At 36.2% G+C, this 16,350-nt stretch overlaps 1 protein-coding gene across 6 annotated transcripts in view; it reads right to left on the bottom strand.

Annotated features, from left to right (window-relative positions):
• LOC110454593 (transmembrane channel-like protein 7) overlaps window positions 1-13,575 on the bottom strand; it is a 33,991-nt gene extending 20,416 nt beyond the window's left edge. The window contains exons 1-4 of one of the 6 annotated variants that reach the window (XM_021504187.1): window positions 13,478-13,575; window positions 6,319-6,433; window positions 5,229-5,564; window positions 1,076-1,108 (exon numbers count right to left, since the gene is read on the bottom strand). In XM_021504187.1, coding sequence (XP_021359862.1) covers window positions 1,076-1,108; window positions 5,229-5,564; window positions 6,319-6,433; window positions 13,478-13,505 — 512 coding nt within the window. In that variant the 5' untranslated portion in view covers window positions 13,506-13,575. The other 5 variants (XM_021504188.1, XM_021504189.1, XM_021504185.1 and 2 more) reach the window with 5 other exon arrangements.
• Between the last annotated feature and the right edge of the window lie 2,775 nt (window positions 13,576-16,350).

Raw genomic sequence — 16,350 nt, 5'->3', positions numbered from 1 at the left:
AGTATGTAAAAATCTGTTTTAGATATGATTGTAAAATTTCATACATTTGTGTAAAATTGCACATTATAACATTGTAAACTGTCTTTGTAATACTGATTTAATGTCTTGTATAAACCCTCAAAAGACAGGCTTCATTAAAACATAAGGGCATGTCAATCGCTAAAACATCTTCAGTAGTTAAATAGTGATTTTAATCTACACTCCATCAGATGTTTTGGTTAAGATTAGTTAAATAAACGGGTTAAGAATGAGAAAAAGCGTTGAATAATTATCCTGCATCAAAATGACTTCAGCTATCATCTGTTTAATTGAGGTAAATGGAATCTCACTTTCAAATAATACAGGTAGTGAACACAGTTTGTGTTTATTTATTCTGTAGCACCTTAGATTGAATGAACCCTCAAGGAGCTGTAAGGTTCTTCACAGGTGATTATGTTTATATAGCTTACACAAACAATACTTCAAATAGACATGCAATATAAACTGAAGAATACATATAATATAATTTTTCATATTCATTACATCAAATCGATTAAGACAGAGTTGATATGATATTTGATATTAGGAATTAGTGTCAATTTACCTATACATATAATGACATGGATATATTTGTATAAGAATATTGTGCATAACACAAATCCTGAGTTATAGCCATACATATCTTTCAGACTTCACCCCACATAATCTAAGGGGAGGTAACATATATACAATATACGCTGTATCCTTCAGCTTGATATGCAATTGTATCATCAGAATATTCTCAATAAACAGGCTAAAAGACCATGCATGGCCACTTTTTGATCAGGTGGAAAGCTCCTCGCTCAATAACATACAGACACACCTGCCTTCATGGGAGTAAGGAAAAACAATCTTTATAAAAGTAACAAGCATAATGTGTCAGGGATCATAAAGCCTTAAATACAAATGATAAAGTGTCGCCAAGCTAAAGGTCTGGTTTATACCGGAGCCTGGACCATCAGGGTGTACTGCTTTGTGTTGTGGGCATAGATAATTGGAGGAGGCAGATGAACGTACTACTGTATATACCATAATAGGCTGGTTCGTGCAGGGTTACCTCATTAACTTAAAGTCTGTCCCACGTCTGGCCCTGAAGTTACACATAATACTGTGTAAACATCTACATGTTTCATATGGAAATTTCATCACGGCATGGTTAAGTATTGGATAGAAACAGGACAGATGAAAAGTTCTATCCTGCATACATTGTGTTCTTTTCATGCACAAAAAATACAAGATATGTCAAATCTGTTTAAAAAACAACTCCCTGTGACCATTCCTGTGTTCACTGACAAGATCTATTACCGGGGTGCAGTAGCTCTATTTTTATGTGAGGAGTTACTCAGGGTCACACGTACAATCATTTTTTCTGAAACAAACCCCATAATCCTTTGACAAACCATGTTTTTTTTCTCAAAAAAATAATTTATCCTGTATCTATCCTGAGACAAACCCAATCTCTTATGTTTTTATAGTTATATTTCAAAGCTTAGAAGAGTACCATGTAAAACTAAAGAGAAAAGTGTTAGGTATTTAATATGTTTATGTGTTGTTTTTTTATATTATTAACAAGACGAATTTTAAATGGAAATCGAGCACCTGTTAGCAGATTTTGTTAGATTAATACCAGATGTAGTTCTTCAATACCTGGTCTTTAAATCTTAGTAACTTTTGAAAATGAAGAAAGAGTTGTAGAGAATATTGGGATTTAGCATGTTAGCATATTATTTAAGAGACCTATTGCTAATGTTATTCTTCTGTATAACAGTCTGGGAAGTGCACATTGGATTGACTACTCCCTCATTACATTAACACTACTTACTGGTTTTTGTCTCTGTCAGGAAAAAATAAACTCAGATTACATCAATGTGTTAGTCTTTCTACAATGCAATAGTTAGCATGCAAATAAATCAACATTTACAATGTTCATGTTTAAAAAGTTGTTTATCTTAACTACCATCTGTAACAGCACTAAAAGCAAGGAAACTGGTACAACAGAAACTGAGATAGTTATACCAATGAAATGGGTACAAAAACCAGTGAAATGGGTACACCAGACACTGGAATGGGTACACAAGAAACTGAAATGGGTACACCAGACACTGAAATTGGTACACCAGACACTGAAATGGGTATACCAGACACTGAAATGGGTACAACAAACAATGAAATGAGTACAACTGTGACTTAAATTGGTACACCAGACAATGAAATGGGTACACCAGACACTGAAATGGGTACAACAGACAATGAAATGAGTACAACTGTGACTTAAATTGGTACACCGGACACTGAAATGGGTATACCAGACACTGAAATGGGTACACCAGACCCTGAAATGGGTACACCAGACACTGAAATGGCTACAACAAACAATGAAATGGGTACACCAGACACTGAAATGGGTACAACAAACAATGAAATGGGTATACCAGACACTGAAATGGGTACCCCAGACACTGAAATGGGTACACCAGACACTGAAATGGATACACCAGACACTGAAATGGGAACACCATACAATGAAATGGGTATAACTGTGACTTAAATTGGTACACCAGACACTGAAATGGGTACACCAGACACTGAAATTGGTACAACAAACAATGAAATTGGTACACAAGACACTGAAATGGGTACAACAAACAATGAAATGGGTACACCAGACACTGAAATGGGTATACCATACACTGAAATGGGTATCCCAGACACTGAAATGGGTACACCAGACACTGAAATGGGTACAACAAACAATGAAATGAGTACAACTGTGACTTAAATTGGTATACCAGACAATGAAATGGGTACACCAGACATTGAAATGGGTATACCAGACAATGAAATGGGTATACCAGACAATGAAATGGGTACACCAGACAATGAAATGGGTACACCAGACACTAAAATGGGTACACCAGACACTGAAATGGGTATACCACACACTGAAATGTGTACACCAGACACTGAAATTGGTACACCAGAAACTGAAATGGGTATACCAGACACTGAAATGGGTACACCAGACACTAAAATGGGGAGACCATACACTGAAATGGGTATACCACACCCTGAAATGTGTACACCAGACACTGAAATTGGTACACCAGAAACTGAAATGGGTACACCAGACACTGAAATGGGTATACCAGACACTGAAATGGGTACAACAAACACCGTAATGGGTACACCAGACACTAAAATGGGTACACCAGACACTGAAATGGATACACCAGACAATGAAATGGGTACAACAGACAATGAAATGAGTACAACTGTGACTTAAATTGGTACACCAGGCATTTAAGTTGATACACCAACTGTAAACTGGGTACATACAACAAAATGTAGATATTCAACAGACTTAATTTGAAATCCAAATAAATATAGATGTTTATTTTGTATATTTTAATCCCTTCTCTAGATACAATGTTTTATATGCAAAAAGTGACTTATATAAACTTAAACACTTGATGCAAGCCAAGACATAGCAGCTTCACTATTGGCAAAATTAGTAAGTATTTGCCTGTTCATGACAAAAACCCTATGCTACGGGCCACTCTGCCCTGAAGGCAAGGGCTTCACATCCATTGTTGATACAAAGTTGAATCCCCTTTGTTCAAAGATGCTTCATAATAAATCAGGTACGTTAAAATCACTTAACTCCACTGAAAGAATAAACTTCACTTGTATTTCCTCTATTGGGCTCCACCTCATTGCCCCCATGTGATTTATATAACCTTGAGATCCCTTGGTGTTAGACATATAACACCCATTTCAATGTCTGTTGTGTACAACAGACATTGAAATGGGTACACCAGACAATGAAATGGGTACAACTGTGACTTAAATAGGTACACCAGGCATTTAAGTTGATACACGAACTGTAAACTGGGGGCATCACCCTGGGACCAACTCCTGTATGAATGTGATTCCTGATTCATACAGGAGTTGTCCCAGGGTGATGCCAATATGGTCTAAATCACTTAACCTGTACTGAAGAAGTAGCTTTTAGATATGGAAGGTCACACTGTTCATTTATAAAATAATGAGACCCCTGGCCTAGGGATATCCTGACATCAATTGAAGTTAGCTTAAATCCTTTTATATTTACTTTAAGAGTAGGCACCTAAATATTTACTTTAAGAGTAGGCACCTAAATATTTACTCAATTTTCCCTATGATATAAAATTGAGTCTCCTTTGCCAACCATTCTGGACTCTTTTAAATGAAAAGTAGATAGATAATTGTCATGGTGTAAGCTCGTCTGTCTTTCGGGTAATTAACCTTACAATTGTGATTTGTTACCTCGTTAAGTCAGCCAATTCACTGTTGTAATTGATTACCTCATCAAGGTAGCCTCATGACAACTCTAAAAGAGCACTTGGTCAATTTACCGGAACTTATTAGCAAGATTTAAATTAGTTTGTCTCGTTACAGAGTAAATGGTTACCTCATCAAGCTAGTCACATTACTAGTGTAAATGGTTACCTCATCAAGCTAGTCACATTACTAGTGTAAATGGTTACCTCATCAAGCTAGTCACATTACTAGTGTAAATGGTTACCTCATCAAGCTAGTCACATTACTAGTGTAAATGGTTACCTCATCAAGCTAGTCACATTACTAGTGTAAATGGTTACCTCATCAAGCTAGTCACATTACTAGTGTAAATGGTTACCTCATCAAGCTAGTCACATTACTAGTGTAAATGGTTACCTCATCAAGCTAGTCACATTACTAGTGTAAATGGTTACCTCATCAAGCTAGTCACATTACTAGTGTAAATGGTTACCTCATCAAGCTAGTCACATTACTAGTGTAAATGGTTACCTCATCAAGCTAGTCACATTACTAGTGTAAATGGTTACCTCATCAAGCTAGTCACATTACTAGTGTAAATGGTTACCTCATCAAGCTAGTCACATTACTAGTGTAAATGGTTACCTCATCAAGCTAGTCACATTACTAGTGTAAATGGTTACCTCATCAAGCTAGTCACATTACTAGTGTAAATGGTTACCTCATCAAGCTAGTCACATTACTAGTGTAAATGGTTACCTCATCAAGCTAGTCACATTACTAGTGTAAATGGTTACCTCATCAAGCTAGTCACATTACTAGTGTAAATGGTTACCTCATCAAGCTAGTCACATTACTAGTGTAAATGGTTACCTCATCAAGCTAGTCACATTACTAGTGTAAATGGTTACCTCATCAAGCTAGCCAAATTGCCAGCTGTCACTTCCTCTCGCTCCTTCATCTCAGCATACCGTTCCCGCAGTGTCTGTGGTTTATTATTCTGACTTTGTACATGCTCATCTTGAAGTTCCTTATGTCGTTGTTTCAGGGATTTTGTACGAGAACGTTGTTGAAATCGTAGACTTGGTAACATGTTGGACTCCTCCTCATCCCAGTCTTCATATTGACCATCTTGACCGTGATGACGCGACGACTTTCGTCTTCGTACCAGTGTAGCTCCCCCTTCACTGCTAGAATAACGTGAGTTTGGATGCCCCATATGACTTTCAAAGTCACCATTATCGGACCTAAAATGTTAATTAAACCATAATATAAATGTTGATAGAAATACTTACTTATTTAGGCATTTTAATATCTTTAAGATCGTAGAAAAACCTAACATTTAAAAGCATATTTTTTCTTGAATGTAAAAGTACATATTCACAGTTGAATCTTGTCAATCTATTCACAACTAATCTGGCTTTCCCACTTGCAAGCCATTTGCCAGTAAATCAGATTCCTGTCCGTGTTCAGTGAGACTAGGTAAATCAGTTTCCTGTCCCCCTGATCAGTGAGACTTGGTAAATCAGTTTCCTGTCCCCTGATTAGTGAGACCAGGTAAATCAGTTTCCTGTCCCCTGACCAGTGAGACCAGTAAATCAGATTCCTGTCCCCTGATCAGTGAGACCAGGTAAATCAGTTTCCTGTCCCCTGATCAGTGAGACCAGGTAAATCAGTTTCCTGTCCCCTGATCAGTGAGACCAGGTAAATCAGTTTCCTGTCCCCGATCAGCGAGACCAGGTAAATCAGTTTGCTGTCCCCTGACCAGTGAGACCAGGTAAATCAGTTTCCTGTCCCCTGACCAGTGAGACCAGGTAAATCAGTTTCCTTTCTCCTGACAAGTGAGACCAGGTAAATCAGTTTCCTGTCCCCTGATCAGTGAGACTAGGTAAATCAGTTTGCTTTCCCCTGACCAGTGAGACCAGGTAAATCAGCTTGCTACTGTAATCTATCTTGTCTTATCCATATTACTGTACTACCTGCTTTTAAACTAGTGCTTACCTGTATCTGCTGCCATCTGCATCTTGTTGACTGTTTACATGAAATGTAGGATCTATAGCTACTCCTGTAAAGTCTTGTCTCCTGTCCATGTTTTCTTGTTTCTGGTGTGCTGATTCTAGAAACATTCGGGGAAAAAATGCACATGAGGTATGGGTGATCATTAATATTAGACACCATGACAGGTGTGGTAGGGGTGATCATCAATACAGATGGTGTAAGGGTGATCATCAATACAGGTGGTGTAAGGGTAATCATCAATACAGGTGGTGTAGGGGTGATCATCAGTACAGGTGTGGTAAGGGTGATCATCAATACAGGTGTGGTAAGGGTGATCATCAATACAGGTGTGGTAAGGGTAATCATCAATACAAGTGTGGTAGGGGTGATCATCAGTACAGGTGTGGTGTAGGGGTGATCATCAATACAGATGTGGCGTAGGGGTTATCATCAATACAGGTGTGGTAAGGGTAATCATCAATACAAATGTGGTGTAGGGGTGATCATCAATACAGGTGGTGTAAGGGTAATCATCAATACAGATGTGGTAGGGGTGATCATTAATACAGGTGGTGTAACCGCGTTAAGGGTGATCATCAAAACAGGTGTCGTATGGTGTTGTGATCATGTTGTCTGATTATGTACCAGGCATGTAAACACGGTGGTCTATATATATAATATACAGTGCTACAGTATATGTACCTTAACTGTCAGTCTAAGGCTATGATTAAGTCAAAAACACACTGAAAAATACAGGACATCAAACTGTACAACCTGTATCGGGATCAACCATCAAGGGAGACGTCTCTCCTGCCTCCCAAGTTCCCCTTTCAGCCATTGTTTACAGTTTCATGACCTCAATATTAATACACACAAGCTATTTCCAGTCGATCAACTGAACTAATATACATACATACACATACATGTACACAAGTTCATTGTAAAAAAAAAATCAAAAAATCTTTAGTCTGATAATTACATAGCATTCTTGTCTACCAAAAGGAAGATAAAATTCTATCTTGTCTTGTACAAATATAAAATCGTATAAACTATAAAGTCAAGTACACCAATAAAGGCAGCTAAGACTTAGTACCTGTTAGTCAAAAGTGTTTGTATGTGTACATGTATAACAACTGCTGTCGTCTACATAAAGACGCAGGTCATTCTGAAATATCCTTATTAAATTCATCTACCAAGTATCTAATACATATCACTGCATTTTCTGCATCATGCAAACAAAGATTTTATATTACAATATCTTTATCTAATTAAAAATTATAATATTAACTAATTTAGATAGTTTTATATTTGACAAAAGAACCTTACTACTATATCTTAACAAGATAATTGGATATGAACATTTTTGGATTATACAAATTAATATTTCCATCGTTCTTAATATAAACATACATATTTTGTTTATCTCTAAAAGAGCTTAATAAGGTCTATAAGAGAAATATATACAAGTTAAACTAAACAAAGTTGTGTCATTTTAAGAACTTGAATCCAAACACTTCCCCGGTACATATTTAGACTGGTGATTGACTCAGTACACTTGCAGAGTTTCCAGTAAATATATTAAAACACAATATGTTTGGGGAAAAATTGCAAATATACAAGTAATAAAATAGAAAAGTATAAGATGAAAAATATTCAGTTTTATAGATCTTAAAATATTCAAAATTCAAGCATGCCCTAAAGCAAAAATTATTTATGAAATTATTTATCTCCTTATATAGTGTTAATCCCCACCGTAAACCAAGTTTTAAAAATGCTTATATTTCTGTGTTATCATTTTTTACTAAAACAAATACTGTTGCCATGATTTTCATAGAGGAACGTTAACAAGCTCAGGTATTTTCCATCAGAAAATTCACTCAGAAAATTCTCTTTCCAATTTAAATGATGCACTTAGAGGCAGGTGATATCTGGACAGGTGGTGTTTGGTCACTACATCCATGTAATACTTAAGACTCAGTAGACAACAGTTTTTTAGTTCCTTTAGACAGGTATTTTAGGGTCTCTCTCAAAACAGGTCGGTAGTCTCTCTAGCCATGTGTAACCTGGTCTGTCCAGAATGATGACATTTTGTACATCTAGACAAATGATATACTCTCACCCTAGACAAGTTCTCTTGTAATTATAGCCTCTGATCTCTTAAGACTGTGAAATTTCAGTCTTTGCTGACAGGTGTAAATTGTTCCAAATCAGTTTCACATTAAGAAACACAATTTACTGATACTTAAAAATCGATATCCTTTCCTATGAACACAGAGATTGTCCCATGTCGGTCAAACCATCTCTCTGTATAGATATCTTGGCCCTGACCACCAATAGTATAAAACATGTTACATCACATTCTTCACTCTGTATATGGACAGTCTCCCAGGCAACACAAATATGGGGATTCGGAAAAAAAATTCTCACTTAAAATCTACCACACAGTAAAGTTGTATAGCTGACTAGCCCAACACACCAATTTACCTGTTAACAGTGGCCAAGTTTCCCTGACAACCACCTAGCTGTTGTTTTTCAGATTTTATACACAAATATTGATTAGTTCCCCCACCTGGGACACTGTTTGGCCACATTACCATAATAACACTGGATAAAACACAGCAATGATAAGGTATCCTGTACGGAAGAGTGAACAGCTGTAACTCATGCCTGTGAGTATATTTTGCTTTTGGTTTGTTTAAGTTTTAAGTTTTTAAGTTAAACTTAAACTTAAAAACTGCTTTTGGTTTGGTTTTATCAGGTTTAATGTCCTGTTAACCCTTTCACCACTATAGACCATAATAGACTTAGCCAGATCAATGCATTGTAGACTTTTTTAAAGTTACATAGGGGTGAAAGGGTTAACTCATTCACCCCTGAAATTTCATAATAAACTATTCCAACCTTTGATTTGAAAGAGTTCATATGTGTTTTCAGGGGTGAATGAGTTAACAGCGGATGTGCAATTGTATACTTAATACAGGTTAATTGCCTAAAGGTCGAGGCCAGACCATACAATATATCCAATTTTGATGCTTAGGCATGAAGGCATTCATTTTTTTTGTTATATGCTATCAAACTTAATTGATGGATGCATAATGAGTAAATTGTGTGTCAAGTACTAAACTCATGTTTCTTCCCTCAAGGACGAGGTCACAAGGAGTTGAAGGTCAAGTCATAACGTAAAACAAAAAGTGGTAGACAGCTGGCTATAGCAATGTCCAAGTTATACACATGCAAGTAACAATATTGTTTTACAAAATGTTATAGAATTTACATGAACACATAAAAATATTCTATTATGCAAATATGCAATACATGTTCATATGGGTACCATAATATCAATCTTAAAAAATGCTAACTCCTTACAATTGTGTAGTTAATTACGGTAAATTAGTCAGGAGTGATGGAATCAAAAGACCTGTTAACATGTAGCGCCTATTGTACATTATTTACAGTACTGTAGTTACAGTACTGCACTTTGATTACTGTATTGATTTTCTTTACATACTTCACTCTATAATGTACATTTACTGCCTTGCTTAACCTCATGGATGTTTGATCTCTCCTGTACCTAATCAATTAAGTAACGCATTCAAAGAGTGTTTATACATTTATATATAGATACTACTGGTCTTAAAAAATTTAGCGATGAGACAGGGCCTAAAAGTGAGAAATGTTGGCCTAGACATTGATTAGACTAAGTCTAGCCAATATATTAGTTAGAAAGGGGGCTAAACTAGAGTGAATAGAAAGGTCCTACACCATAGTATAGGGTGACTTAAGAGAGTCTAGATAATAACGGTGTAAAGACAGGTCCTAGACTATAGTGGTTAAACAGGGCCTAGATTACAATGGTGTACAGATAGGTCCTAGACTTAAGTGGTTAAACAGACCTAGACTATAATGGTGTACAGATAGGTCCTAGTCTAAAGTGCTTAAACAGACCTAGATTATAACGGTGTACAGATAGGTCCTAGTCTAAAGTGCTTAAACAGACCTAGATTATAATGGTGTACAAACAAGTCCTAGACTATAGTGGTTAAATAGGGCCTAGATTATAATAGTGTATAGACAGGACCTAGACTACAGTGGTAAAACAGGGCCTAGAAAATAATGGTGTATAGACAGGTCCTAGACTATAGCGGTTAAACAGGGCCTAGATAATAATGGTGGGTCCTAGACTAAAGGGGTTAAACAGGGCCTAGATTACAATGGTGTACGGATAGGTCCTAGACTTAAGTGGTTAAACAGACCTAAATTATAATGGTGTACAGATAGGACCTAGACTAAAGTGGTTAAGCAGACCTAGATTATAATGGCGTACAGATAGGTCCTAGACTTAAGTGGTTAAACAGACCTAAATTATAATGGTGTACAGATAGGACCTAGACTAAAGTGGTTAAACAAGGCCTAGATTATAGTGGTATACAGACACGACTAGACTATAGTAGTTTTATAGGGCCTAGATTATAATGATGTACAGATAGGTCCTAGACTTAAGTGGTTAAACAGACCTAGATAATAATGGTGTACAAACAAGTCCTAGACTATAGTGGTTAAATAGGGCCTAGATTATAATAGTGTATAGACAGGCCCTAGACTACAGTGGTAAAACAGGCCCTAGATAATAATGGTGTACAAACAAGTCCTAGACTATAGTGGTTAAATAGGGCCTAGATTATAATGATGTATAGATAGGTCCTAGACTTAAGTGGTTAAACAGACCTAAATTATAATGGTGTACAGATAGGTCCTAGTCTAAAGTGGTTAAACAGACCTAAATTATAATGGTGTACAGATAGGTCCTAGACTTAAGTGGTTAAACAGACCTAAATTATAATGGTGTACAGATAGGACCTAGACTAAAGTGGTTAAGCAGACCTAGATTATAATGGCGTACAGATAGGTCCTAGACTTAAGTGGTTAAACAGACCTAAATTATAATGGTGTACAGATAGGTCCTAGACTAAAGTGGTTAAACAGGGCCTAGATAATAATGGTGGGTCCTAGACTAAAGTGGTTAAACAGGGCCTAGATTATAGTGGTATACAGACACGTCTAGACTATAGTAGTTTTATAGGGCCTAGATTATAATAGTGTATAGACAGGTCCTAGACTACAGTGGTAAAACAGGGCCTAGATAATAATGGTGTATAGACAGGTCCTAGACTACAGTGGTAAAACAGGGCCTAGATAATATCATATATTATAGATTATAAAAAACTGTGGTTAGACAGGTTCTAGACTACATATGATTCTATGCTCCTCATATGAAAACAGGTAAATTGCTATTTGCCTGTGTGGCAGGCAATTAGTTCGAGTATACAAGCAGTACTTGTAAGAAGAGATAGGAAGCAGGCAGCAATCTGTGATAGGGTTGAGACATCAAGCAATTTTCTAATACACTTTGTACATTGAAGTCTCCAAAATTTAATTTTTCGTTAAATTTACTATTTTTTCTATTGTCAAACGAATACATTATTCAGGTTGTTGTCCTTTTTTATGGAGTTAGAACTATTTGAAATGATTTCCAGTGATGTTGCCTGAAAGTATTCACAAAACAAATATCATGACTAGTAGTGTTGTACAGATATAAACCTCAGTTCTTTATAAACAAGAGCTCCAGGGATTGAATCCCCTGGCAGATATGTTTTTATTATAAAAGAAGGATATTATAATAGATATCTTTCTTTCACATACCCTTTATACTAAATCAGCAAAGCAACTCCAAGTTAGAAAAATGCCAAATAAATCGGAAGTCTTCTTTGTAGGAGATACAACACTATGTCTCTCTACCTTAACAAAATGTGAGGGACTTGGGATTCAAGCCTATAGGGAACTCCAAACTTCAGATGGCTATTCCACCAAATGAGTTAATCACTGCATGATCATTACCTATACTAATTATATCAAAACATGTTAGGATGTAGCTATTCACACCAGTTATTATCAAAGGCAGTAATACACAATCAGGATGATATTAAGTTCAATCCAGATAAGATCATGATAAGGAGGTTTTATTCTGGATGACTATTATATATGGTTCCTGTGACCTTAGCTTGGTTCCCTAATTACAGTTGATTAATTATACATAATTAAATCACAGAATGTACATGAATTTAAAAAACAGTGTGATCTGGGATGAGTTTGACGTACATGCCTATAGTGTTGGACTGATGATGTGTATACCATTTGCTCTGTGAACAGGACTTTAACTATTTATCATTTTTATTACCATAACTTACCAGCTCATAAAACTAACTAACCAACACATCCTTTTAGGAGCGGCTTTTAATTTCAGCGAGTATCAACACTTTGTTCTCTTCCTTGTACAGTGACTAGCTGTCACCCTTTTCTGAAGACCATGTTATTTATGTTTTGTTCACAAACCGTTTTGTTTAAATCCCTGACAAATAGAGTTCAAATAAACCAGAAGTCTCCTTAATTAATGTCATTTCATTAAGAATACTTAGGAATTTCATTCGAAATCCATTATACATATGATTCAGCATTCTAGAGCCAGATGATTTAAATCTGTAAAAGAAAAATTCATAATGTTATGATCTACTGATCATTTTCTTATATATATAAGGTTCAGAGAAGTAATGTAAATTAATCTGTCCAGTCTAAGTGCCTTTCACTACATACAGAGCAGAGCTTTTTAAATTCCATAGTTTATGATGAATCTAAATGGATACCTTTTCCATACATTAATGTATGGCTGATCATCGATATACCCAGTGTACACATCACTGAGTTTAGGTAAGGAATATACAGGTATACTTACCTACAGATGTTTGTATACACCAGGTAAAAATCCACAGGTAATTTATTCACCACCTGTACTCATCAAACTTCCATATCTGATATCTGATTCACATAATTAAAATGTTACCATAATGAAGTATATAGCAGAGACTGATGCCTCACAAGTCATATCACACATTTAAGCCTCTGATGTATACAAGTAATATGTACGTTGTACAGGTGTGCTGCACATGTGAGAGTATATGCTAAGTAACTGCGCCACTATAGCTCTATAAGCAGCTGACACCCCCAATGCCTATTTTGAGGAACCAATCCTTTCCATGTACACGATAATTTGATCACCCTGGTATTCAAACGTTTACAGCCTCTTGGTATTTGCATGTGTGGAGTTTACCTGAAAGGTGTACTGGGTCAGACTTCATTGTACATGTACAGTATGTGTAGCTTGGGTGGGTCTATTGTCCTCAACAAGCTAAGCTAGCCATTGGAAGAATGAATTATTTTCTATTTTTAGACACATGGCATGACCAAACATCACAGGTTCAAGTTCTTTAGGTAGATTTACACATTTCACTTGATCTTGATTTCACATCAGATATAGTAGAATTACATGGCTGAATCATAAAAGGATCATAAAGTACACTCACATGCAACCAGTGTAAGTTATACAAGTTATAAACTATACTGGTATATAACAACATTTCTACACAAATAATCTGTGTCTATTGAAAAGAAAAGAGATAAAAGTCATATCTGAACAGGAGGACCAGAGGGCCTGTATCGCTCACCTAGATATTTAAGCAATAATAGAAAAATATTCTCTTTTAAAGCACATAAGGCTCCGGGGTATGGGGCCAGACCCTGGTGCTAATAGTTATTGTGACAATTATATGTCTAAATATATGTCAATTCATACCCAGGTATATGTTATAGAGTGGTGATCTCAACAGTCTCAAAGTTTTGAACCAAGAACTTAGTCGGAAGGGATGTGTGCACTCATCAAGAATTTCTGACATCGTCATAGGTTGGGCATCACAGCCATTTCTATGTCATGACCAAAGGAATAAGTCCCCAGAGACAGGGGAAAACCTGGAACCAATTCTGAGAGCATGGTTGTGTTTGTTTCATATTAACAAGAAGATGTCAAACACTTCTTAATTCTGACCCAGGGACTATTAATATAAGTTACCAAAGGATCCTGAATTCAATCTCGGTATGATATATGTATTCTTCTCCCCATGCCCAGCAATTGCATACATGATTAATGGGTGAGGATCTCATTCATTTTCAAGTTACAACCCCTTTTTGGCCCGGTCACTCAGCCTTCTGGGGGTTATCCCCTCATTTGTGCATGTATTTTTCAATCAGCATCCCCCAAGGATGATATCCATCTAATAGTTCTAGAGGAGAAATTGCAACAAGGCCAATTTCTCTTTTGTTCTGGCCATGCATGTCCTCAACCCCTGGGGATGTCAGCCCAGCCATTATCCCCACCAGGTGAACATGCTTTCAACCGCATACATGTGTGTTCAATATCCATCACATAGGTATACAGACAAATCTGTTTAAACAATATGGTAATTTTGCTCTTTTATTTGCAGGTCCCATCCTTCAGACAGCCAGGGGTTATAGCCTCACCTTTTGTACAATTTACACACACTTCACTGGTTGTGCTATATGAACCCGTTTACAATCCAAGTGTGCTAACAATACATATTACATATAATCTTGATATACCTCCACAATTTGTCGAGGACAATTTTGGCATTACAAAGTGTTTGGTAATATATCAAAGGAGACTTTGACATATAAGGGAATCATTCTAAAAATAAGAAAAGGGGACAATTATTGAAATGTATTTGCATAAAGCTAGTTGCCAAATGAAAAGAGAGACATGATAACGAGGTTTTAACTGTGTATAATATTTTAATTACTAGTAATGCCAGTTGTCTTATAAGTAACACCATGCTTATGATGGAATCAATGATCATAATTCAGGATGTTTTAAAAGGCCTGTTGTAGCACATTTTTGAAGATTTTCAAGATTTCATATTTCCCTGGGTTTGTCCCAATTTATAAAATATCTGGTGAATGTTACTCTAGTGGTACAACCAGTTTTCAGGCCATGCAATACAAGGTAATGTACTTCACACTGTATCGCAGTAGCTCATCTCCTTTTTGGCTGGAACTTATCCCCTCATCTAACTGACAATTTGAAACAATAATAAGTTTTTATCATTATAGCGCAATTTTCACTATGGTTACCCTGATGTTAAGATTCCATACCCGACATCATTTTGTCCACCGTTGTTTTTTGGTTCAAGTTTCTGAGAAGAAAACTGAACATATAAACAAAGGGGTAATGATGAGTTATGCTTTGTAGAAATATTATATGCATATGAAGAACAATTGTAGGTTTATAATAAAAGCAATACTACATGTGTTCATCCGACATCTCAAGTGGCCCTTGTGTATTACACAAATGGATATACCCTAAAGAAATATATCCATGCATGCAATGCACTCATGCAATCTGAGACATCAGATGAACATATGTATGGGATATACATGTATTGCATGTTTATCACCCTCGAGTCCCAGTATAAACCAATCAAAGATGCAGAACATCAACATTTGCAACCTCTTACAGACTTTGCATAAAACCTCACCCTTCAATCCCCCTTTTTTTAATGTAGAAATTAAAGTGAACAGATGGACACTGCACCATGGCAAAATCTCATTTGGCCTTCCAGGCCTCTTCATCAGCATTTTCTGGGCAGTTGAGCTAAAAAAAAAATAGGAGCCAATATATAGGCTCCAAATGTTGACATGTCCTGAAATTTGATATTTATCTCCCCATACAGACTAACCAGATAAACATGCAAATAAACAAAATAATTGCTCTTAAAACTTTATTGTCAAAATCTCGCATGTATTTCTACACCTGTCAAATTATTTAAGCACAACATTTTTCTTAGACTCCATTAAGCAGAGTTGATTGTTTTTCAAGCCAGAGACTATATCTAATTTCATGTCTGAATGTCTATACAACATGTACATTTTTTCTGTACATGATCTTTATTCTGTGAAAGAACTTGAAGAACTCCTGGATTAAGCAATTGTATGAGAAGATTTTATTATAGTATCCCATTTACAAACAAGTATCACAGGTGGAGAACAATATATGCCTGTTACCACTTACATCTTATATCTAGGGATATCAGAAATCTGTAGACATTGAAGGTTTAAGAAAAGATTTCTAAAATC

The sequence above is a fragment of the Mizuhopecten yessoensis genome, unplaced genomic scaffold (assembly GCF_002113885.1).
Source record: "Mizuhopecten yessoensis strain PY_sf001 unplaced genomic scaffold, ASM211388v2 scaffold7939, whole genome shotgun sequence".
In the NCBI taxonomy this organism is placed as follows: domain Eukaryota; kingdom Metazoa; phylum Mollusca; class Bivalvia; order Pectinida; family Pectinidae; genus Mizuhopecten; species Mizuhopecten yessoensis.
Note: the sequence above shows the minus strand (reverse complement) of the source record. Positions and strands in the feature narration are given on the sequence as shown.